The sequence below is a fragment of the Eubalaena glacialis genome, chromosome 9 (genome assembly GCF_028564815.1).
Source record: "Eubalaena glacialis isolate mEubGla1 chromosome 9, mEubGla1.1.hap2.+ XY, whole genome shotgun sequence".
NCBI classification, from domain to species: Eukaryota; Metazoa; Chordata; class Mammalia; order Artiodactyla; family Balaenidae; genus Eubalaena; species Eubalaena glacialis.
In genome coordinates this window covers 59,977,321-60,002,381 of record NC_083724.1, presented here as the reverse complement: position 1 = coordinate 60,002,381, position 25,061 = coordinate 59,977,321, and the positions used below count along the sequence as shown (strand labels likewise).

General features: G+C 39.7%; 2 protein-coding genes across 9 annotated transcripts in view; one reads left to right on the top strand and one right to left on the bottom strand.

Annotated features, from left to right (window-relative positions):
- Window positions 1–3,319: 3,319 nt before the first annotated feature.
- On the bottom strand, window positions 3,320–24,224 carry LOC133097333 (basic proline-rich protein-like). The gene is made up of 2 exons (XM_061199208.1): window positions 24,003–24,224; window positions 3,320–4,376 (listed from the first exon to the last, which is right to left on the bottom strand). The coding sequence occupies exons 1-2, from the start codon at window positions 24,222–24,224 to the stop codon at window positions 3,714–3,716; spliced, it is 885 nt and encodes a 294-aa protein (XP_061055191.1). The 3' UTR covers window positions 3,320–3,713.
- The window catches only part of PTPRD (protein tyrosine phosphatase receptor type D), a 542,415-nt gene continuing 521,147 nt past the window's right edge, over window positions 3,794–25,061 (top strand). For 5 of the 8 annotated variants that reach the window (XM_061200417.1, XM_061200423.1, XM_061200421.1 and 2 more), the window contains exon 1: window positions 3,795–4,099. The gene's annotated coding sequence lies outside the window, so the exon portion shown is untranslated. Of the gene's footprint in view, window positions 4,100–25,061 lie in introns of all 8 variants that reach the window. The other 3 variants (XM_061200424.1, XM_061200419.1, XM_061200422.1) reach the window with 1 other exon arrangement.

Sequence of the window (25,061 nt, the reverse complement as noted above, 5' to 3'; positions counted from 1 at the left end):
ACTGGATTCAGTACAAACCACTGTAGCCTTCACAAAGAAAATATGATCAGCAACAATTACTGCAGTTCCTTGGTTAATAATTTATAACCAGAATAGAAGTAAAAACACAAGATTTTGAAGTCAAACAGTTGTAGTTTCTAAATTCTAGCTTGGCCACTCACTAGCTATGTCAGCTTGGCCAAATCATTTATCCTCTCTGTCCCTGTTTCCTCACTTATACAATGGGGCTAATGATAGTTAATTAGCAGGGCAGTTGTTAAGATTGGAGGTGAGGCAGAGGCTTTGAAACTTTTTCTTTTAATCACTAGCCACAGGACAGAAACATAAGTTTTATAAAACAATGTTTAATACATATAATGCACTCTCTTTTCTTTCCTACTTTCATTTAAAAAATTGTTCATGACCCACTAGATTCATGACCCAGAAAAGGTCATGATGTGCCTTTTGAAAACCAGTGGGATAGCATGATGTTTAGCACATAATACAAGTGTAACATAAGATTACTGTTATTCTCCTTACATTATTTTCAGCCTTATTTTTAGGATGCTTCATGATAGATGAGTACAAAATCTTTCGAGTACTTCTAGGAATTAACTTCCTTGGATGGGGTCCAAAATAGACTCATACTCATCGTATGCTGAATTATGCACTAGAGGGGGTTGTGCTGTAGCAAAGCTTCTGTGTGCTATTCATCAAAGAATGTTAGAGCTGGAAAGGAACTAAGAAAACGTCTAGTACCATTCCTTCATTTTCCTTCATGTAAGTATTTATAGTTTTTAAATATTCTATATTTATTACTCATTGATAAGTTGAAAAACTGGCTTCTTGGATCCAGAACTGGGAGGTAATTAGGAATAGTTGGGGGAGAGGGGACACTGGGTCATGACATCTGGGGTTTTGTTCTCCTTCTGCCACCAAATAGTTGGGTCACCTTAAACTCTCAGGGACTCAGTTTCCTTACTTGTAAAATTAGGTGCTTTCAGCAGATGATTAGCCCACCTCTGATGTTTTTATGACCTCAAAGCTCCAAATGGTAAACTCTCCTAGAGGTTGTAGTAGATGCCACAGTGTGCTGTTTTGTTACAAATCTGATCTGAGTATATTAATGTGTGTATATTGGGCTTCAGTCTTATTCCCACTACAATTCAGATGTACAGAGAAAGCTTGGCTCCTCTACTTGCTCTCTCTCTTATCACCCTGAATAACGCTGTCTCTTTTGCACAATAATAGCTCAGATTCTCTAGTCACCTCCTTCCACTGCTTTTTTCTCTAAGATGTTTGCTTGTAGTGGGACAGGAACATCGAGGACCTCATGGTGTCAGGAAAGTTGGGTCCTTGGGCTTGTGTCATTTATGTATACTGTCCTCTGTCTCCTCTGATTTCTGGGTCCCTTTTCCTCCTACTTGTTGCTCACCTTGGTAACCATCATCACTAAGTTCTCTAGCTAATCTAACTCGCTACCAGTGGGATACGTTGATGCTATTTCTTTTCCGACTAGGCTCCCAGGTAGTAATCAGACTTCCCAGCTGGTATCTTAAATAAGGTCAGAACTGGTCAGATCTTCTTAAATGAGGTAGAGGGATATGTGTCTTTCCATCAAAGACAACAGCAGAGGAAATTCAGGGTTTTTAAAAACTCTCTTTTGTTCCTCTAACATCCAACTTTGCAAGAGGAAAGTGGGACTCACCAGTTTACGGGGGGAGGGTGTGGCAATGAGAAAGCCAAATCAGAATTTACACCTTGAGTGAGAATCACCTGTGCAGAGGCTCAGATTTCTGAATCCATCCTTAGGGCATAAGGAGCAGGTGTTCAGCATACCTTCTCAGCTTTTCAGTTCCTCGTGTTATCAGAAAGTCCTGAAGGCTTGCCCAGGAATAGTTGTCTTCTTGATTTTTACTATGAGGCTAACCATTTTAAAAAAAGAACAAGGAAGAGTCATGCTAAGATGGTCCTCCCCCTCTCCCCTCAAATTGCTGGAAGACTAAACTTCATTTAGAGTGAAGCCTTTCAAAAATATGTGATTTCTTTCTGGAGCACACAGGGGACAGAGGATTACTGACCAATCCTTCAGTGCCTTTCAGGGGCACAGCATGCAAAGAGTGGGAACAAATGGGCAGCTTGAAACAACAGTCAGGATGCCGAATCATTAGGCTGAATCTAAGGGGTCTGCTTACCTTTGCTCTTACAAAGACTGCCTCGAGCCTGCAGGAATAAGTATTGTGTGTATGTGCTGGCCTGAACACACAATGAGCAAGGGAGGTGGCTGGGAGCCTTGACTTTCCTTAACCTTTCTGACCAAGTTTCTAATAAATTTTGGTAGGCCAATTGCCAATGGTGGCTTCCAGCTGCTGACTTTTTCCACATGCTTGAGATCCTTGAGGAGTAAAGAAGGTTAAAATTTGCCCCTTTAGCTAACAATCCACATAGTGTGTTCTGTAGATGAAGCTTGTGTAGCCCAACAACTGTCTAGGCAGAGGGTTCTGTGGTGTCTTACAGACAAGCTGGGGAGCACTGCATTTTCAACATCATAAAAGCAAGTGGCATGGAAGCAAAACAAGAGTTATTACACTACGATTGATTCCATAGTTCCCTTTCTTCCTCTCTGATTGCAAAGTGGATCCACCAAACATCCCTGAATGAGGCTACCGAGGTGAACTGGGGCAGTGGACATAGACTGTGTCTCATCAACACGCTCCTTATATTTTTATCGCTGCTTTGAATGGGGTGCAACCGGCATCTTTCCTCCCGTGTGCCAAGACCCGGAGCAGGAAGCACCCGGGTGTGCAGCTCTTAGGAGATGAGTGAATTTGTTAGAGGGGGGTCTTTTCTGTCCTGGTGGATGGATGCTGGGGAGTGACGTCACCCAGCCCCCTCCTCTGCAAGTGTGTGTGTGTGTGTGAGTGAGTGAGTGTATGTGTGTGGGTTGCGCGCCTCCTTCTCCCAGCTCTCCTGCCTCCTTCCTTCGCCCGTCCAGCTCTCTGGCCCTTTCAGTGGGTCAGGGGTCCAGACTGAGGGATTCGCCAGCGGGCCTGGCTCTCCCCTCGCCCGGGCGCACCCACACTCCCACTCTCGCGCCGGCAAAGTGCACGCACAATCCCTCAGCGCCGGGGCACCGCGATTCCCTGGGATCCCCAGCACGTTACGAGGATTTTCGAAATCAGTCAGACAAGGAAACAAAGAGAGGAGCTTTTCCAATCACTTTCCTGAGATTTTTCATTTAATTTCCCCATCAAACCACCTCGCCCTCAACCGTAACCAGCGGGTTCACGCCAGGGCTGAGGACTGGGCTGGCCTGGCCATCCCTCGTCCTGGCCCCTGACTCCGCGCGGGCCGGTCTCCAGGCGTCGCCTCGCCCCCTCTCCCCGCCTCCCCACTCCCCCCGCCGGCCTCAGTTTCTGGTTACCTCTCGTGTGCGCTTCACTTTGGGGGGGAAGAAGAGAAGGGGAGGGAGGCGCTGAGGGGGGCAGCCGAGTTGCTATTTGTGGCCAAAGAATCCTCTTTAAAAGAAGCAGCAGCAGGAAGGAGGAAACAGGAGAGGCGGAGGGAGGAGAAGTTACGCGGCCCCGGACCCCCCAGCCGCGAGCGGCGGAGCGTCGAGGAGCGGGAGGAGGAGGAGGAGGAGACACACAGCGGCGGCGGCGGCAGCCGGAGAAGCCAGCGCAGGGCGAGCGGGAGGAGCGGGAGGAGGAGAAACAGCCGCGGAAGCCGCGGGCTCAGAAGGGCCAGGAGGACGGCCCGGGAAGAGGAGGAGGAGGAGGCGGAGGAGGAGGAGGAGGAGAACGGGCTAGGGGTGGAGGGAGGGCGGGGGGACGCGCTCCTTTGGATGCTGGATTTCGGGGTTTTGGACTCACTCGCTGACTCTCCTCCACTTCCTCGCTCTGGACTGGGCTGGCCGCGCGAGGACCGGGCGGCGGCAGCCACTGGGGGGATTCCCGCGGCGGGGGCCGCAGCTGCGCGGGATTCAATCGGCCGCCCGGACTCCGGCGGCTGGGGCAGGCGTGGGCTGCGCGGCCGTGGAGGGGCGTGAAGGCGCTGGAGCAAAGTGCTGGTGGCGGCGCGGGAGGCGGTGGCGGAGGCTGCCCGGAGCCAACATGACCAGGTGAGTCCCCCGAGCTGACCCGGTCCGCCCCCCTTAGTCCTCCCGGGTCTGCGTCCTCCGGGGTCTGCGTCCTCCGGCGTCTGCGTCCGCGGCTCGCCCGGAGCCCGGCTCCCGCAGCCCGCAGGTCACGGGACGGAGCTGCACACTCCGGCGTCCGCGAGCCCTGCGCCCCGGCACCGGAGCGCACAGTTTGCTCTTCGGAACCTCCTTGGGCAGAGGTCCTCCCCTGCGCGGTTCGCTTCTCGCTTAAAGCCTCAGACCAGGGAGAGTGGCAGTTCTAGAGAATGAGGGTGTTTGAATCTGTATATTTGTGCGATCTCCGCTTTCTCCTCCTGGGGTGGGCGTAGTATTGGGGAAATGGTGGAGCGGCGGGGCACTACGACCCTACCCAGGGATTCTGCCGCTGCAGTTTTTTTTTTAAGAGGCAATGATTACTGATTTAAGGAGGGCTGGTTTTGGTGATTTCTTTCTTTCCTCTGAACTAGTGGGGAGAAGGAGAAATAGCAGGAGTCAAAGTCTACGCGGCTGCCATAGAGGAGGGGGATTGTTTTGGAGACCTTTCCGTGGCAGAATCAAAGCTCGTAGTTCTGCCACGGGAATCTGCTGTTCTTACACGCTCATTCCGTAGGGAAGGGAACAAAGAATTTATCATGAAAAGTCCAAGTTGTAGGAAACAATTTAAAAAGAAAGCCAAGAACAAACTAAACGTTCTTTGCTTTCCTGTCGATTTATTGTAGCTTTCACATTGGCGTGTAGAAAACTTGAATTGTGTATCTGTGAGGTTGATTTTCATTTAGAAGCATTAACAAATTAAGTCAGTTTTCTTATGCTTCAAAAAAAAAAAAAAACCTTGGACACTGTGTGAGCTTGGCTTTCATTAATTGGGTGCTCCAGTATTGTGAATAGTAGGTCCATTCTCCAAAACCTGGGCTATCACAATTCACTTGTATTGTTTCCAGCCTGCTTCCCAGTACACGACTTGCCTAATGTCTCCTCTGTTTTCTAAAATTCTTAGAGCAATCCCCCAGACCAACCTACAGTTTGTGCCTTAAGCCTACAGGGAGATTCCTGAGGGATCAGTGCCCTGTATTTTCTCTTAAACTTTTTTTTTTCTTTTTTTCCCCCCTTGACATGCCCACAGTCATAGTACCATTGACTTAGAGCATAGCACATACATTTTGAGCCTCTCAGAGACTAGTAACTGCTTGTGACTTGAGATAGATTTTCTGTTGGACTTCCAGTGCTTCAAACGTGGACCTTTCCCTTTGGTGTGTTTTTTCCAACCATCCTGTAGCACACATATGGGGTGTTAGTCCAACCATTGATACTTCGGACCATTTTGGCAGTTCTATTACTGTTTCAAAGTGTACACATCCACCACTCAACTTGAGTAAAACCAGGGTGATGTACTGCCAAGACTTGAAATATTCTGAATTAAAGGAATATTTAGATATACCAACTTAAAGATCATACCATGTTGTTAGTATGATGATATCCAGGACAAAGCTTAAGAAATATTGTACTTATTTAGAAAACATTTTGTTACATGCCACAGATAGATGTTATTTTGTTAGCTTAGCAAAGAGAGAATAAAATTTCAGTGCTCAATGTCCGAATGCTTGAAACAGACATCCTAAATGGACGATACAAAGAAAATTTTCCTACCTCCCACCTCCCATAATTATGTACTGTACTTTGCTTTTCAATGGAGCTAGCAATTCTGTGACAGATTTCTTAAATTCATCCTCATGCTATCAGCTATTATTGTACTTTCAAAGTGTGAAATTGACAAGCTGGTCAGTTTCATGAATTCAGCTGTCAGATTGTGTCCAGTTAAAAACTGCTAAAAGCTGTAAATGTGCCTGCCTAGAATTTTCTTTTTTAAAGGAAAGACAGCTAGGGGATGAGGATTAAAGGGTGTTATTAATTGTAGATCTTTGTAAATAGGTGCACTCTAATGTAAGTTTTTATCACTGGCTCTTGTTGGGAAGCACATTTATTTTAGATTTCTACTGTTTTAAAAGTGGCATTCAGTTTGTATCTATATTTCATTTTAAATAGTGAGCACTTTACATAGAAATAATCTGTTCTTACAGCCCAAAGTAATAATAGAATAATAGAAATAAGATTCAAAGAGGAAAAGTGTCTCTCGAATATATTTTAATGTATATGAGTAATATATTACTGTTGTAATGACATGTGAAGAGGTGGATGAATTAAATATTTTACTGTGGAGGTTATGTAACACAAATTCTTCTTAGACCAGTGCAGTTGTAGTTACTAAAGTAGTGAAATACAGTGCTCTATTTTAATATATATGTATTTCAGTGGATAATCATAAAAGCAAAACTACTTAAAGTATTAAATACAATGATTTGATTTGTCTTTTAAGATTGACATTCATTTACAGCCAGAATATCTCAAAGTCGAGAACTAAGAATCGGAATCCCCTCATCTGCTGCTATTTGCTAAGCCACTAGGGGCCTGTATAACTGTTCTTATATCCAGGAGGTACCCTGGTATGGCATATGCAAACCCTTCCTAGAGAGACATTTAAAAAGTATCAGGTAGGCAGTCCCCTAAGTTTTTGTTTTGTCTTTTTAACCTATTAACTCATGCTCTGATGTTAGTCATAGACATTGACTGAAGGGTTTTTCAAGAACGTTGTTTAGAGCTTACACTATGGCGGTGCAAGGATGGCTTTTCACAGAGTGTGCAACATAGGAGAGGTATTTGTGCAAATTCATATGTGATCCCAGTTTCTCAGTGTACGTCAAGGATAACTGATAAGGATGCTATTTGCAGAATGTAAGGTTAAAAAAGAAAGGAAGCAGAATTACTTTAAGGAATGCGTAGTCATAGATTGATGGTGTGATTAAACTAGCTTTGTGAGTGCTGTGCAAGTTGTGTGGAACGAGAATCTGAGGCTGTGACTACAGTTTAGTCAGCACTTGAGGGACCCGCACTGAAGATGCACTATACGTTTTTAAGTGTCAGTTTCACAAATTTGAAATCAACCAGCTGTGGCAATCTTGATAGACATTAGGCAATAAGGTCAAGTATACTTACACTGTTCTTTTGTTGATTTTCAGTTTTTCAAACTGACAAGGGTAACTATTTGTAAAAGAGCACCCTGTAAGTATTTGCATATTGGATTTCCTTCAGCCCAAACTTGATTTATCAAGCCATTGAACATTTCTAGTTTTAAAAGGATTCTGCGGATAAATAAGAACTCATTAACACAGTCACGTACTAAAAGTGCCATTTCAGGAGTGATGGATTTCTCAAGGTGGTTTTGCTTTAAAACTACCCTTCTCTAGTTTCAGTGTGTATTTGTGGGTAGTCTGAGAGTTGAAGTATGCGTATGCTCTAATTTATGATCCTGAGAGCATCAAACTTTTAGGCTCACATCTTTAAATGTATACATTTAACCTTTGGTCATGGGTGCCCTTTTAATTCCCGGAAGTTTCTGGGAATCTGGAAAATAAACTTTACCTTTAATGTAATATATTCAACTTAGCGGCCACAAAATATTCTTTTAGCATTAGTTTTATAAGCACAGATATATGAAGCGCTAAATAAGAAAGATTAAGTGTTCGGTTTTCCAGAGTATTCAAAGAATGTATTATTTGTTCCTATTTTCTTAAAGGGAGAGTAGTTTTTGGTTGGAAAGGTTAGTTTGAATAAATGAGTTATATGTTAAGCGAGGCCTACTCTGAGTGTGTTTTTGCCTTATGGAGTTACTTTTCTTTTCTTTGTACTGTTTGGTTTCTTTGAAACAATCTTTTAAGAAAACTACTTACTTGTGATGGCACAAAGGCAACTTGCAGCCGCAAGCAAAGTCAATGTTTAAAAACATTTCTTCTTATATTATCAATGATTTGCCAAGAGCAAAGAGAAGAGTTGTTCTTTCTGTGAACTACAAGATTGAGGATTCCTCTATAACAGATCGACAGAAGAAAGCTGATAATGTGGAAGAAGATTGCTTAGGAGGGATTTATCAGTAAATTTCATTGCAACAAACAGCCCTTGTTTACACTTCTCTAATTTCATAGCACAGTGACATTTCCACCAAAGGACAGGTTTGTTTGGGGATATGTTTTCTATATGGATAATATCATTTGCTTCTAATTAGTAGTTGGTAACACTTATTAAAATGTCATGCTTGGCTTGCATTTGTTTTGACAATTAAAGCGTCCAAATTCTACCACCCCCATTTTAAAAATAAAAATGTGTTTCAGCTCTCCACAATCAAACCCTTAAGAGAGATAGCTAAAAGAATAAATGGCTTGTGCTTACTGATTGTTCATTATATGAAATTGTAGCCTCAGATGTAAAAGTTCAGCGTTTTCTTTATGTCATAAGTCTTGGGGAGGTCAAAGAGCAAATGCTTATACGTTATAGAAGTCTCTGACCTAATGTAACCTAAATAATAGAGTCATGACAATGGTGCGAGACTGAAGCATCAGTGAAATAGAATTCTTAAAAATGTAACTCACAAAATTACATTTCAGGCCCATGCCTCTCGTTTCCCCTTTAATAAATCACCCATTTGCTTTTATGTAATCAACAGTTTGCATTTTCTTCTCAACATTTTATTTATAAAATATTTTTAAGACAAAGTAATTTAAGTGTTGTCTCCAGTTATACTGTCACACTCCTCAAAGCAACTTGTTGCGAAAAAAGAATAAAATTGCCTGCAATGTCCCACCTCCTCCCTCTCAAAGTAATGCATTCAGTATCTTTCTGTTCATTGTTTTCTATTTGATGCTGATGTATTTAATAGGGTCATATCAATATTTGTCAGTTACTCTATAGTTTTTTTTTAAATTACAAGAAACAAAGAGCAAAACTGAACTTTTTCTTGGCTTTTCAACCTCTGCTGTCCCGCAGATCAAATCCCTGTATGTCATAGATCAGCAACATAATGAAAGAGATGACAATTTAGAAAGCTAAGACAGCTGATTCTGTCTGTAAGCCAGCAGATCAGGTGTACCCATAGACACACAGTATTGAGACAACTTGAATAGTCCTAGCTTTCCACCTGCAGCAAGCAAGCTTTGCTTTCCTTTGCAAATGGCTGCTCTTAGGTGGCAGGCTCCCCTTGGGCTTCTTCAGCACTTACTACAAAATATAAGAGCAAAAGCAGCCATCTGAAGCTCATCTTTCTCCTAGTTCTTTGAATTCACTGACCAGAAACACGACTTAGCTTTGACATTCAGATAACAATGTCAGGAGCATTGTGACCTTTAACATATTGTTATTTACTGGCTTTAACCATCGTAACTCTGTCAGTTTCATGAGATTGATTGAGTTTATAAATTCTTAGTTGTCTTTTTTTCAACAGTCCTCAAGCTGTATTCTTTAATGTAGCACTAGCTAACTAAATTCAAATTTGTGAATTGCATTTAGAAAATTATGCTTCTCAGTATTGCTTTGGGATTAGGAGATAGTGTACTTTCAAATATATGAAATGATCATCTCACTGGGTCACAAGTAACAAGTGACTTCTTTTTTAAGCTTCAGTAAATGGACTCCCTTTATTAACAAAAAGGTTTATATTAGTACTGATTTTATAAATAATTGAAAATCAGTTATTGTTTAATCTTATTTAAGCGTAGGTATATAGTGTATATAAAGATAATGCTAAAGGTTGCAAAATCTTGACCAGCTTCTTTCCTTCCTTTTTTTTTTTTTTTCTTGGTAACAGTGAAAAGAACATGAATTTGATGCAAGAAAAACTGAATTTATACCTTAGTTTTGTCACTTATTATCTGTGGGATCTTGGGAGAAATTATATAACATCTTAGGGTCTTGTTTCACCATCTGTAACATGGAGAAAATAGCCATAGAGGTGATGAAGATCCAATTAGATAAGGATTTGTCTTATTTTGTATTTTTTAAATTAAAAAATTCCTGGATGTAGGAATGACATAACGGACATGCTATATTCAATGATGCTAGTTTGTATGATAGTGTTCTGCTATCTTTAGCTATCTGCTATAAATTATTGCTACCTGATTTAAAAATTAAGCCTTGTTGGATATGGGTGTTTGGTGTACATTTTCCCTATGTGCACTCTGTTGTGTACATGGTATAATTACTACAGATGCTGGAACTACCTTTTCCTGTCTAGCACGTTTTTTGAAGTCTGTACACATCAGTATGCCATAGTACGCTGTTTATCTCAGAAAGCTTTTAAGGGAAAAGCTAGAAATGATTTTACCTACAATGTACAAAGAGAGCATTTTGCTTAAAAGTCAAAAATGTATTAATAGATTCCTGATGATATTTGATGTTGAGCTGCAGTCTGGGGGAAGAAATGTTTAGAAAAGCAGTTAATTAAAATACTGAACTGACAGAATTGCCTTTTTTTTTTTTTTTTTTAATGGTAGTGCATCTTAGAAAGCTCTTTAGCTCTTTGCCCAGTGCAGCTGTCCTTCCATGAAAGATCAGGTTTCAAGAGCAATGATGGATGGTGGGTGCCTGTAGCCAGTTGTGGGGTTTGCTCTGAGGTCAAATGTATTGATGGAGGATAGGAATTTACTGCCTTCTGTCTCTCCCTAAGATCCGCCAGTACAATTTCACAGAGAAAAATTAGACTAGACACATCAAATGCTGATCCAGTGTTACATTACGGGCCAAAAAAGCATTTGTTTTCAAAGTTTAAAATAATTTTTTCCTCCATCCCCCTTCCACCCCAATTGAAGGGACACATCGTACACACACTAACGGTTTCTTACTGTACAAGTAGACTGCTGGCTCCCTGCAAAAACATATTTGAACTACTTGTAATAGTAACTTAATTGAAATATTGTTAAAGGATTTTAAGAGAGAAACAAAATAAGTCTACTAGTTTTGACTTTTCTGGTTGAAACAATTCAGTATGTGATTTTTAGATACATGGTTTTATATCTTTAGTTATAAATTCTATCTTATATCTTAATTTATATCTTAATTTAAATGGAATGTTTGGCCAATTGGTAATAATCTATTGGAAACGTCTTAAATATTCTAAATCCGTTTACTGGCTAAGTAGTGATTTTCACATTTTTCTTGTGGGGGGGAAAGGAGGGAATTATAATATTTTACTAGAGGGATAAATTTTGGGGAACATCTTCCATTGGAAATATCTCATGGATGGAAGTTCTGAGTCCCTTCTTTGAGCCTCACTGTCTTCATCAACATTGTTTCCCCTTCATTTGATATTTTGGCCTTTGGTCTCCATCTCCATTCTAAACTCTCATTGTTGTTTTATATATGGGCCTCTTCAGGTCACTGTCTGTATTCTTTAATGGGATATTCCTGTCTACTTCTCATAGAAGCAATACTTATTTCTGCATAGATGACTCTCAAAATAAATTTTCTAACTTTTCTCTGGAGTTCCAGATCTGAATTTTTTCCGGCTTGTTAGATAGTTGAGAAATAGAAGCCTCTCCTGTATCCCACATTCTGCATTTTATAAACTTAAAATATAATCTTTGACCCATACTTTTGTCTCCTTTTTTCTTGGTACCTCATTTTCTCCTTTCTCCTTTTCAATTCTTCCTAAAAACTTTTGCTTTCTGAAATATAAGCCTTTTCAATTCTGCCTACTCAAGTGCTAAATTTCCAGCACAGCAGTCAAAGCCCTTTGCAGTCTAATCCTAACTTGTGTGTCCAGCCTCTGCTCTCAGCGTAGCCCCAGGTGCTCTGTCCTGCTGCAGTATCAGAGCCCCTGCCCTAAGGGAGAAGACTCTGCCCTCGGGCACCTCTTTGGTTCTACCAACCCTCGGTTCTTGGAATCCCCTTTCTCTCCTTGCAGGCTGTCCTAATTTGCATCCATTGAAATCCTCCTAATTAGTCTCTCATTTTCTAATTCTCAACTCAAGTGCTCTATGCTCTTTTCTTTGAATTTACTTTGAGTTGAATTTAATTGAAATCATGAATGTGAAGAATAATTATTCAGTTGAAATCTCTGATGATGCTCAGGACATTGAGATAGGTGAAAAACAAATTTCTTATAATTTTCTTTATATTGGAAGTACAGTAATAGTGGTTGATGTGTAAAGTTGTAATTGTGATGGTTGCTAAAATATACTTAGCATGTACTATGTGCGAGGCATTCAGCATAGCACTTTACTTTCACTGTCATTTTTAATCTCTAAAACAACGCTATGTAAGTCATATGCTTATCACCAGTTTAAAAGCTGATTCATAGATTAAGTATTTGCCCAAGGTTGCATAGCTAGATATAATAAAGATGGAGCTTAAAGCCAAGATTTTAAGTTATGATCCCAACTTTTATCCACTCCACTCTTAACCCCTCAGTATATTCTTGTGTCTGACATGAATTTTTAAAAAATTTATTTCACATGTACCAGGCACGTATACACAATGACACAGTGCTTTCTTAACCCAAATTCAGGAAGAATCTTAAAAATTATGTAGGTTTTCCCCCTATCGTTTCTGAAGAATCTCTTCTGTTTCTTTCTCTGCCTGGGACTGGAGGGATTTAATTTTTTTTTTTTTTAACTTAAGCAGTTTAGTTTGGACTGGGTGACCTTTTTTTTTTTGGCAGTTGCCTTTTAGCTCTAAAATTATATGCTTTCAGGCCAGTGACACAACTGCCTAAGCCCTGGGGTTAGTCCTGGAACAGAAGTGGTTAAATTAAATATTTCCACCAAGAATAGGTTTTTAAAAATCACAAAGGCTGGCATTTTCATAGCTGCCCAACAGGTAGGGAATCAAAAGCATTTTTACAAAGAGAACTATAGATCCAGCAGAGATATCTGAAGAGCAGCCTCCCATCAAAGAAATGAAATTATGCCAAGTGACTGATATGTATGTGTTCTATTTATTGGCTGCCTGCCCTGCACAACTGTATCTGGGAAATTTTGTCAATTATACTGTCTTCTAAAATACTCTTATTCTCGCCGCTCACATGTTCATTTCATTATCAATAACAGATGGATGATTCGATAAGTTTTTTTCCACTTAACCCATTTTTAGAAAAGTTTAGCTTTTTTTTTTTTGGTCAGGCTACAGAGACCTATTTCTGATTAATTATGGTCTTATAAATAATACAAGAAAGGATGTTACATTTGTTTGTTGATTTGGAAAATTATTTTTTCTCTGACAACAAAGCACCCTGAAGTTTTAAATCAGACATGGTACATAAAATAAAGTTACATGGAAAATGCTTTGGTCTTTTATGGCTCTTACTGTGTGTTAACAATCAAGTCTTCTTTGCCCAGGTTTCTAAAATGCTTCTCACATGCATGCACTGTCCTATTTAGTCATGTTTTCCTGAGGGTTAATCTATAAACAAAACCTGCTAGGAGCCTGGAGCGGCGTGTACTGCCTTCTTTGGGTGCTGTGTAGTGAGGGTTCTTCCATAATTAGGTTCTTAATAAATGCTTTTTGATGATAATAGTTATAAATTAAGAATGACAAGTTCAATAAATATTGTTAGGCATATTCAGCTACTACTTTAAGAAATGATTGGCTAAGTGCAATAGAATTGAATCGGATTTTTACTCTTGCCCAGATTCAACTTGAAACTGATCTCTTTTTATCAAAAAACTAGGAAATATACCATTTAAATCTTGATTTTAAATTCATCATTTAAAATCTGTTTTCTCTAAATAATCTCGTTATTCCAGTAGACCAAAAGAAATATTAACTTTCTTTCAACCAAATTATTCACTACCTTTTAATATATTAGCTGGCATCTGTTGGCAAGACCCTCATCATCTTTTGCCTGGATTGCAGCCTCTCTGTGTTTAGTTGGGAACTCTGTATAGTTGCTTCGGTGCTCTGTAGCCAGCCTGATCATTAAGAAACTCAAATCTGTTTATGTCATCCTTCTTCAAACATTCCAATGGCTCTTCCTTCCACTCTATGTAAAGGTTGAAATACTCAGCAGAGGTCACCTGGGCCTTGATGTCTTTCTCCCTGCCTTGTCTCTTGCCACCTTGCCATTCTCATAATGGTTTTCTCTATTTCCCTTCTCCCGCCGTCAACACACGTACATTCCAGCCATACTAAAGTATTTGATATTTCCCTGATGCACTACTTTGACCCTTTGGTGTATAATTCTGAGTATGCTTTCTCCCTTTCCTGGAAATTCCCTTCCCCTTCCATTTTTGCCTGATTCCCCTCTTCCTTCAGGTCTTAGCAGAGCTGACAACTCTTCCAGGAAGTCTCCCCATCCTGCCAAGCCTGGATACGCTTTCTTTATGCACTAGAAGAGACCCAAATACATTTTACATAGAGCGTCCATAACATTGCATTGTAACTGCTTATTTATGGTCTGATTCATTACAAATACCTCAAAGCCAAGACCCAAATCTTTTCCCCAGTGGTATTTCTAACGCCTAACCCATGGCTTGGCTCAGTGTCCTAGTAACATTGGCCCATTGTTGTTGAGTAATTTGTGAACAAATCCGTGTGCCCAGAAAAATCAGAGGTTATTTAGTTCATAGCCCAGATCTTAAAACCCGTATGTTTAATATTTAACTCCACAATTTATGACAGTATTGTCAGTTGCTCTTGAGTAATTTTATTTTACTTGAGCTAAGTTCCACTTACCTAGTTCCCTACCAAACCAAGACAAAACCAAATCTGTGTATACTGTGTATATCTCCTCATATGCCACTAGACAGGACAAATCTGCCTTTACATCTGGCTGTGGTAGGAATTCCCAGATGCACTTAATTCTGACACATGGTCATTATTGAACCAAAAGCCATTGCCTGGCATGATTATAGCTCGTATTTGTTTTCTTTTTAAGGGGCCTCATCCAGGCTGCCAAATGTACAACAGGTGCCTTAGTTTTATACTTGCCAATCTGTTGTTATTCAAATGACTGCCCTAACAGAGACTAATGGTATCTAATAAAATTGATCTCAGTTCTGGCAAGCCAGGCTTAGGAAAGCAGGGGCAGTAGGAACTGCAGTGTGGAAATATAATGGTGCTGAATGCTCCTGGTGAAGCATACATTTTTTAGAAGGTGGCATATGGCTCACACGTAGGCCCCATGTTTATGTTGAGCCATGGAAATTTTCCGCAGCCCAGTGTTATTTGAACACTAGGATTTGCAACCTCTAATCTTACTTTAGATGGACTCCCTGGGTGGCATGGGGACAGGACTAGCTGTGCCAGCTTATCAGTGAATGGCTGTGCCATGTCTGTAAGGCACAGCCAGGCAATCTTTTTTGGCCAAACAGCTGGCTTGTATGACTGCTTGTATTTCCTGTCATCAGAAATTTGCCTCACTGATTTCATAAGGCCCTGTGAAGACTTCAGTATTAACAGAGATAGCTAGGAGAGGAGTACTTCAACTTGCAAATAGGAGCTAATGTTTGGACACTTGCATTCAAAGAGTGTGTATGATTTTGTGGGGTTTTTTCATGCTTTATAGGAAGCTGGCCTAAGGAGACCTTTGTCACCAAAGGAAGTAACTTCTTGACAACTGGCCATCAGAACTCAAAAGTCTAAGGGATGATAAATGTTAGAACCATGTTTCACAGGCATATGAAATTGCATTTTTTTTCTGTAAGGATCTTAGAAACCTCATTTTCTTCACTTACTTACCTGCTCTCCCATTTATGCATTTATTCTTTAGAGCACCATACATTAATCTTTCCACAGTGCCTTGCACTTATTCCCATAAATGCAAGGCACTGTGGGAATGTAAGGATGAGCTTGCAATGATAAACAGGCAGAGATCTATCTGGATTCTTAAGATTTTGGAAAATTCATGCTAGCATAATGTCCTTTTCCAATTGGAGAGCTTTATATTGTCATGTGGAAAAAAGCTACTCAAATTCCACCATGACAGGAAGGCTTACAGGTTTCACTAAATGAATAACCACTACTGGAATAAGAGTCACTGGTTAGAGCCTTAACTGCCTAGCCATACTTCACTTGGCTCCACAGTTAATTGAGCTTAACTAATTTCCTGTGACCTAGCATATAGAGTAGTTCTTAGGTTAGGATTTGGCTATTATTGGACCATCTTTTTGTATTATTTATACCCATCCTACTTGAAAAAGGATTTGTGGCAGCTATTAAATCATATGCTTCATTATCCTTAATACATCACCTTGGTAGAGCAGACAATGGATTATTGTACAGATGGTTAGTTTCTATGAATTTTTTTTTAAAAATATGCGTCTTCTTAGCCTCATTCTAGATGATATTTTATTTCAAAGCATTTAAAAAATGATAGAGCCCTTTAAGGAGTATAGCAAACTACTCACTTAGTGATGATTGTTCGTACTAAAAAAAATAGACTAAGTAAAAGTAATATAAACGTGAAGAACATTTTTAAATAAATGTTTTTGAAAGGCCTGCTACCATTTCTGATTGCGTAAGTTTTTCAAGATAGTTTTTATCATTTAGAAGAAAAGATGCACAATGATGTAGTAGGATTTTCCAGTAGTAACGTTCTTTGCAACTAGAATTGAGAAAAATAATGAAATAAGCAAATAGATAAAAGCTAGCATCCCCAAGCCTACATGAACATGGTATCACTTATAGGTAAAGGAGAAATAAATTATCTTGTAGATATTTTAAGCATAGGACTCCTTTTCCTTTTGGAATTTTTAGGTACCAGAGTGACACATTACATTATGTTTCCATATCTCTCAATGAAAACTAAACACATTTCTGTCTGTAAAATGGACCATATTAGCCTCTTTGTCATAGGGATAAACATTTCTCACAGAGCGAGAGGGAGATCTTCCAAAGGTGCTAGAAAGGATGTTAGATTAAACTTTGTGTTGAGGAGACTTCACTGTCCCAGCTAGCCCTTCCACCTTGGTCTCCAGAACCCAAGTCCATTCCTTTTTGTACTTAACACTGTCCCAGAAATGGAGTTCTGGCTGATGCATTGCTGGTTCTCAGATGATGGACGTTTCCTCATCAGACAGTATCTGCTTTGATGAGGAGTTTACTGCTTTTTCTCAAACAAGACTCAAGGGAAGAACAAGAGACAGATCTTTATCCTGTTTTATTTTTACCATAAGAAACCAAGTCTCTGTATTATTTAAATTAAATGTAATTATGAACTCAGTTGTACTAGCTATATTTCAAGTGGTCAATAGCCACGAGTGGCACAGGGCTGTCATATGGGACAGCGCAGACATAGAACAGTTCTGTGGTTGCACAAAGCTAGATTGGACAACACTGGTCTCCCTGATGGTTCTGAGATATCATTTGATATTTTCAAGGTCACACATGTAGTAAAATATAGACCATTTACATAACTGAGACTACCCACTGATCTTACTAGCAAATAATCTACCTGTCAGATGTAAGTGAAAGATATTGTATCTCAGAAATACATCCTCAGGGAAAGTGAATTGATAGCTGATTCTGTGCTTTTTGTCTAATGACAAATATGCATACTGTTTGATTTTGTACCTGCCCAATACGGAGAAATACTCTTCTTTGGAAGGCAAATATGGAAACAAATTGAGTTTTAGCTGTTCTGCCACATCTCCTCTCAGATTTCTTCAGTGAGCCTTTTCTGTTGTTTTCCAAGTGATTTCTGTCAGTCTTCAGTCATTTTTCACTGCAGAGCTGTATGTGAAGGTTTAAGGAGTGGTGAAAACAGGGCTCAATAGGATGATTATATAATTAACATCCAAACAGGATGCTGTGAGAGTGAACGGGGATGCTCTTAATGGGACAACTGGTTTAGACCCGGCTGTTGTCAGCAAACCTGTAGGTCTGATGTCTTAAAGCTTCATATGCAGAGCAGAGCAAATGTGCGTCTTTGTTAGGACGGCCAGACTTGGTAGGAGGGAGGCCTGAAGGAAATCCTGGGGATTCAAAAGCATTACCTAGCCTCCTCTTGCCATCTTTCCTACTGTCCTGCTTTATTACAACGCTCTGGAATTTTGTCAGGGATCAAACCAATCTAATGTCACTTGTAATTAACACTGCCAAGCACATATCAGAACATGTTAGAAATCATTGAAAGAAATGTGGAGGCGGATGAGGACCTCCAGACTCACCCCTGCCAATCCAGCAGGGATGAGAGGCAGAGCAATAGAGACAAAACTAAGAGAGTACTTTAACCGCCCCCCTCCCACCTATCCACACCCTCCGTGAGGCTGAGGCAAGGGTTAAAGACACAACTTCAGGTTTCTGTAGAGGTGTAATAGAACAGCCGGGGAAAGGAGGAGGGATGAAAAGTTAAAGGACTTTGTAACAGTTCCTGGAAACAGAGCCCTACTTTCTCTTAACTGGCTTCTCTTTTGGTCACAGAACCTGAGGTGATTGTTCCCAAATGCCTTTCTCTTTTCCTTTCGCATCATGAGTTCCTATCACCTCCCACAGGGAGCACCATGGGTCTGGTATTTTTAGTTGCAGCATTTGCATTTTATAGATAGCTTTGTTTTTTTTTTTTTGTTTTTGTTCCTTTTTTTTTTTTCTTGCGTTGTAACTATAGCTATAGCAAGGAATTGTTTTGTTTTCAATATGCTTTAGAAAGTATGTAGCAACAGTTAGGTGTAGTTTTTTGTTTGATTCTTAATCAGTTCTGAGACTCTCTTTGTCCCCATGTACCTCCAGCTTTATAATCAAAATGAACAAAAACAGGTTTCTGAGGGATAAGGGTTTTTAAAGACAATCGGTTAAGAATACAATCAATTGTTTATTAGGCGATGCTTGCAGCTTTGAAAAAGCTACAAAGGTCTCCGTCAGGGGCAAGGGATTGTACATACACAGTGCTGAGGGTGTTTTGGTCTGTACTAAATTGGTGTTTGCTCAGAACCATGGACTGTGTCTCCTACCCATCTCCCCAGAAAATTTGTCAGTTAGAAAAAATAAAGCTTCTTTCTATTTCTAACAGATTTACTATTATTATTTTTAACTTCCTTACCAAAGAGGATTCATGGTAAGGATGGAAGTGTTTCTGCTTCACAGCATTCTCAGCCCCCTAACGAAGTGGGGAAGTGCAAGGGCTACTTCGAGCCAATCAATCCACTAGAGCCTGGGGACACTAACCTCTTGCAAAGTCTCATTTTTCAAGTCTTGGCTTTTTATTGTGATTATACGTACCGTCTCTATCAGTAACCAAGGTGAAAATCAGGGTCCTCTGTAATTACAGATCTAAATCTTGATGGTCGCAGGAATATTATGACCGGCAGGAGCTATATAAAACAGCCACCCGTTCTCACCCCAGAAAGATTTAATAGTCCGTCTCCTCCGCCCCACACACTGCAGTCATGGGTTGCAGTGCTCTAGGTAATAACATAGAACTTGAATTTGTCATTATAGAAAGGATCCTGAGAACTCTCAATTCAGGTGACATGGTGATTCATACATGACACTGATCCTTGTTGATAGAAGTCTCTTGTACATATTGTTACATGCACGGTAGGAGATGCAATATTGGATCCAATATGGTACTGTAGTTAATTGACGTACTCGGTGCCAAAAGGTTGCTAAGTCTGTTAAAGAGGCAATTTATCATTTTCAGTTGTTTAATTATCTGGAAAAAAATTAAGGATGGGCATGATTAGTTTTCAGAAATGTGTAGTTTATCTATTAGTATTTTAAATGTATGTAACTATAAGCCTACCAAATTAAATACTGAGCTCCGATGGTAGCTCGCACTCGGAGTAGAGAACAGAAAAGCACAGAAATGTGGAACATTCCACTTGGGTATGTCTGACAAGTAGCAGAGTAAGAAAAGCTTTTCTTACTCTTTTTTTGGGTTACAATGAAGTGATTTGAAAGAACCTAAAGTAGTTTTCCTAATATTTTGCTCTGATACAGTGGTCAAGTGTTATTGTTTTCACCTTTCTATATGCTAACTTTTATTCATCTATTTTAAAGTCATAAAAGTAGTATAACCTCATTATAGGAAATTTAGAAACAAACAAACAAAAAGTCACTAATAATTCCATCACCTGAAAACAACCCACTGTTCTGACTTGAGAGAATTTTCTCGTCCTTTATACTGTATGGTGAGTTTGCTATTCAGTACTTTGTCCATTGTCATTTTAGCATAAATATATATTTTTTCCATCTTGCCTCATCATGACTATCATATTTAATGGCTGCCCAATAATTCATTGACTAGATGTGTCTATTTTCCTGTTAGTAGCCGTTGTTTTTTTCCCATTTTTCTCACTATTTCAAATACAAAGTTTTGAGGAACATTTTAATTGGGCTAAATTTTTCTATATTTTGCATTGTTTCTCTTAGCATTGACACATAGAAGTGGTATCCCTAGGTCAAAGGATATGAGCAGTTTTATGTCTTTCTGAAACATGTCACCAAATTGTGTTCCAGAGAGGGTGTACGTGCTAATAATGCCACCAGTAATGACTGAAGATACCAGTTTCTTTTCCCCTTGGTCAGTTTAAACATTATCATCGAAATCTTGTTGATTTAATAGGCAAAACACTGCCTCATTATTGTTTTAATATGTATTTCTTTAATTAGTGAAGTGTTACTTTCTCCCTAATATTTGTTTACAAGTCATTTATTCCTTTATATGAATTGTCTCTACATTTCCTTTGCCTAAGGGTTTTTATTCATTAGTTCACATTCTTTATATATTAGGCATATTAACTCTTTGTCATGTTTGTAGCAAGTGTACCTTAAGTCTGTTTATTGGTCTTTAGTAATTGTTTTTACATATTTATTTTTAATTTTATATAGTCGAAGTCATTGATGATCCTTTTCTCTGTGGTTATTAAAAGTACCTGAAAGTATTAAATAACCATGAAAATATCATTGTGTTTATTTCTAGCACACAAACCAGGTACTGCTTTGCTAGAAGAAAGTATAAGTAAAGCATGTTGTAAATTTACAATAAAGAGTTATATGTGTACAGATTTTTTTTTTAATTGGAGTATAATTGCTTTACAATGTTGTGTTAGTTTCTGCTGTACAACAAAGTGAATCAGCTGTGTGTATACATATATCCCCTCCCTCTTGGGCCTCCCTCCCACCACCCACCCCATCCCACCCATCTAGGTCATCACAGCATTGAGCTGAGCTCCCTGTGCTGTACCACATGTTCCCACTAGAGACGTGGATGGACCTAGAGTCTGCCATACAGAGTGAAGTAAGTCAGAAAGAGAAAAACAAACATCGTATATTAACGCGTATATGTGGAATCTAGAAAAATGGTACAGATGAACCTGTTTGCAGGGCAGGAATACAGATGCAGACATAGAGAACGGACGTGTGGACACAGAGGGGGAAGGGGATGGTGGGATGAATTGTGAGGTTAGGTTTGACATAAATACAGATTTTTTTAAGTTTTTTTTTTAGCAAATTTATTTTTATTTATTATATTTTTGGCTGTGTTGGTTGTTCGTTACTGCGCGTGGGCTTTCTCTAGTTGTGGCGAGCGGGGGCTACTCTTCGTTGCGGTGCGTGGGCCTCTCATTGCAGTGGCTTCTCTCTAGGCACATGGGCTGGAGCATGGGCTCTAGGTGCACGGTCTTCAGTAGTTGTGGCGTGTGGCCTCAGTAGTTGTGGCGCACGGGCTCAGTAGTTGTGGCTCACGGGCTCTAGAGTACAGGCTCAGTACTCAGTGGCTCATGGGCTTAGTTGCTCTGCGGCATGTGGGGTCTTCCCGGACCAGGGATAGAACCCATGTCCCCTGCATTGGCAGGCGGATTCTCAATCGCTGCGCCACCAGGGAAGTCCCTAGATTATTTTTTTTTAAAAAGCTGCCAAACTAAATGGCCAGTTCTTTAATCAATCAGTGTTTTCTGTTACTATTCATAAATTGGTATTTTTAGTTTGTCTGAAGCAATTTATTAGAAAATAGTATTAGGTTTAGTAAAATATCTACATGAGTTAAGTTTTAGTTGAATTTGAAAAGGATATTATTAGTTGATTTTAGAAGTGAAATATTTCCAAGCAGCTCATAGAATATAGGTGTTTCCAAGGGGGAGAATATAGTTTGATAATCTCGCCTTCAAATCATCTGTAAGTGACATGTAGTTGTAGTATAAGGCAAGCTTTTAAATAGATTTTTTTTTTCAAAATTGCCAATTACTTATCCTCAAACTAAACAGTCCTTCCTTCCCCAGTTTATATGCAATGTTTCTTAAAAAAAAAAATCTTATTTGAAATCATTATACATTTTAAGAGCTGTGTCTGGTTTGCTCATTCAGTTTTATTTTTCTGTACATCCATGACTGAATCGGTTATAATACTCTTTCAATTGCTATAGGTTTTTTTTTTTTCTGCTATTATAGTTTGTTGGGCTGAACCCTTTTCCCTTGCGTTTTTCTTATAGCTTATTCTTTGGTAATTTTTCTGATTTATTCTTTGAAATGAACTTTAGTTGACCCTAAAATGTTGAGTTAGAAACCAAGAAGACTTAAATCAGATTTTGACATAATATCATAGGACTTACTTATGTTCTGAGAAGTGGGCATATTATATGTGTAATTTAATTGTAGTCAAATGCTTAATTATAGTTTGAAATCTCTCATTTCTCTTTACAACCTCACAATAAAACAAGCAAGCAAACAAACAAAAGTACGTTTGGTTTAAATGGCACAGTCTTGTTTCATTTTAAAGTTTGATACTAGATAATCTTCTACCTAGGGAATGCCTATTTTGACTTAACATTCAGTTTTCATGATTCCAAAATCTTGTTTCAGTTAGTTTTATAGTGAGAAGAAAAACAACGTATGCCTGCATATGCCTCAGTTTCTCATATCTTTTCTTTCTATATCCTATTTTTGAAACATGTTTTTATTAAAGTTCTGAACTCAGGACCTAAAATTACTTTAAGAATTATATGTAAACGATGGGAATTTTAAAATTAATTTGTTTTTCTTGTAAGGAGTGATTTTGATTATATATGTGGTACATATCAGTTGTTCTGTAGTTATCCTAACATTAAAAACCTTTTTATTTCATTTTATTTTTTTTTTTAATTAATTAATTAATTAATTTTTTGGGTGTGTTGGGTTTTCGTTTCTGTGCGAGGGCTTTCCTTAGCTGCGGCGAGCGGGAGCCACTCTTCATTGCGGTGCGCGGGCCTCTCACTATCGCGGCCTCTCTTGTAGCGGAGCACAGGCTCCAGACGCGCAGGCTCAGTAGTTGTGGCTCACGGGCCTAGTTGCTCCGCGGCATGTGGGATCTTCCCAGACCAGGGCTCGAACCCGTGTCCCCTGCATTGGCAGGCAGATTCTCAACCACTGCGCCACCAGGGAAGCTCAAAACCTTTTTATTTTTAACCAGGAAAAAAACAATCCAAGAGGAGTATGTGTTTTCAGTGATTAACCAATAACTCTGATCTTTTAGAGAAGTGCCAAGGGCTCCCTTTCTTTGTGAAATAGAGCATATCTTGTAGTTTGCTTTGTCAGTGTTCTGTTAAACTATCAAAACATTCAAGTTCTGCATTCTGAGCAGTATTTACGCCTGAATTAATTCACAAGTTTCAAGGTCACTAACTTTGATTATATTTATTATTATTTACCAATTTAGCCATCTCTTAATTTATATAATAAAGCATGTGGCAGCACATAAAACCCCAAACTCTAGAAAATGAGAAATGGTGTTTGGACAGTGTTGCTTTGAAATTTATTCTTATATTAAATAGACAAATATTTACCGAGTTCCGACTGTGTCCCAGGCACTGTGGATCTAGGCACTGGGGATGCAGCAGGCATCAACAAAGACAAGATTGTTTTCTTAGGGAACTTTCATTCCAGTAGGGAGATGAGTCAATAAACAGACAAGAGTGTGTAAAATAAATGAGAGAGTGATAAGTACTGTGAAGAAAACAACTTGGCAGGGGAAGGGGATGTAAAGTGACTCCGTGTGGGGTGAGGTGCAATCGGGGCTGCTTTAACGAAGGTGGGCATCTAAGAAGGTGACTTTCTGGGAAGGAAGAGTTCGGCAGAGAGACAAGTGAACGCAGTACCCTGAGGCAGGTGCGTGCTGGGCCGGCAGTCCTCAGCGCTTTTGAAAAGCAAATTTTATTCCTAGCTCTGTTTGTAGAGGCTACAATTCGAGACGTATCCCATTCCCCGTGCCCACATGCCCCCAGTGCAGGGCCAGATCCTTCTTTGCTCTCTGGTTTCATCCCTGCTACAGCTGCCAGGATCCTAGGTGATGTCTTACTGGGCAGAAGGGCCAGGGCCATTCAGTCCCTCCACCCACCCCGTGCTCTCGCTGTGCTTTGCTGACTACCTGAATCTGATGCTCTGGGCCTCAGTTGAATATTTGCCTAGACCACGGCCTTTCCTGATTAACTGTCTGTAACCTGTGGGTCCTTTCACGAGCTAGATTGTATCTGCTCGGCCCTTTCCCCGCAGTTGGATTCCTCAGTTCATTCATGCCCACCCCTTTAGGCGAAAGCACTAGCCTTGCTCTGCGTTGTTACTTGCTTTGCGTAACCCCACATAAATTCAAGAGTTACAAAGTTGCCTGCTATAAAGCTATTCTGTAGTCACTTTCTTTTCTGCCATTATTTTAGATAGCAAAAAAATCTGAGAAATGGAAAGTTTCAGTGTCTTGCCCAGAGTCCTAGAGGGAGCACCAAAAGGGATGTTTGTTAGAAATCTTTGTCTTTGCATGTCTTAGCTCATTGTGTCTTCTCTGCATGGACTGGAGTTTAAATGCCTGCTGTGTAACCTTTTTGATCCTCTGTTTCCTTATCTCTAAAATAGGAATGATAGGAGCACATGCCTCTCTCCTAGTATTGCTGTGAACATTAAATGAGATAATGCTTTTAAAGAGTAGTACGCCTGACACATGGGATAGTCAATAAATAAAGCCATTTTTGTTAGTATCGATGCTACTATTATAGTACCTTTGCTGTTATTCCCCTCTGTATAAAAGCTTTAGAAATTAGACGTATGAACAGAGTAGTTACTAATAACATTTCTGAAGTAAATGAGAACAGACAAATTATAAAAGATGGTCAGATGTTTGACAGAAATATTTTGCATAATTACTGGATTTCTTATATATTTTTATA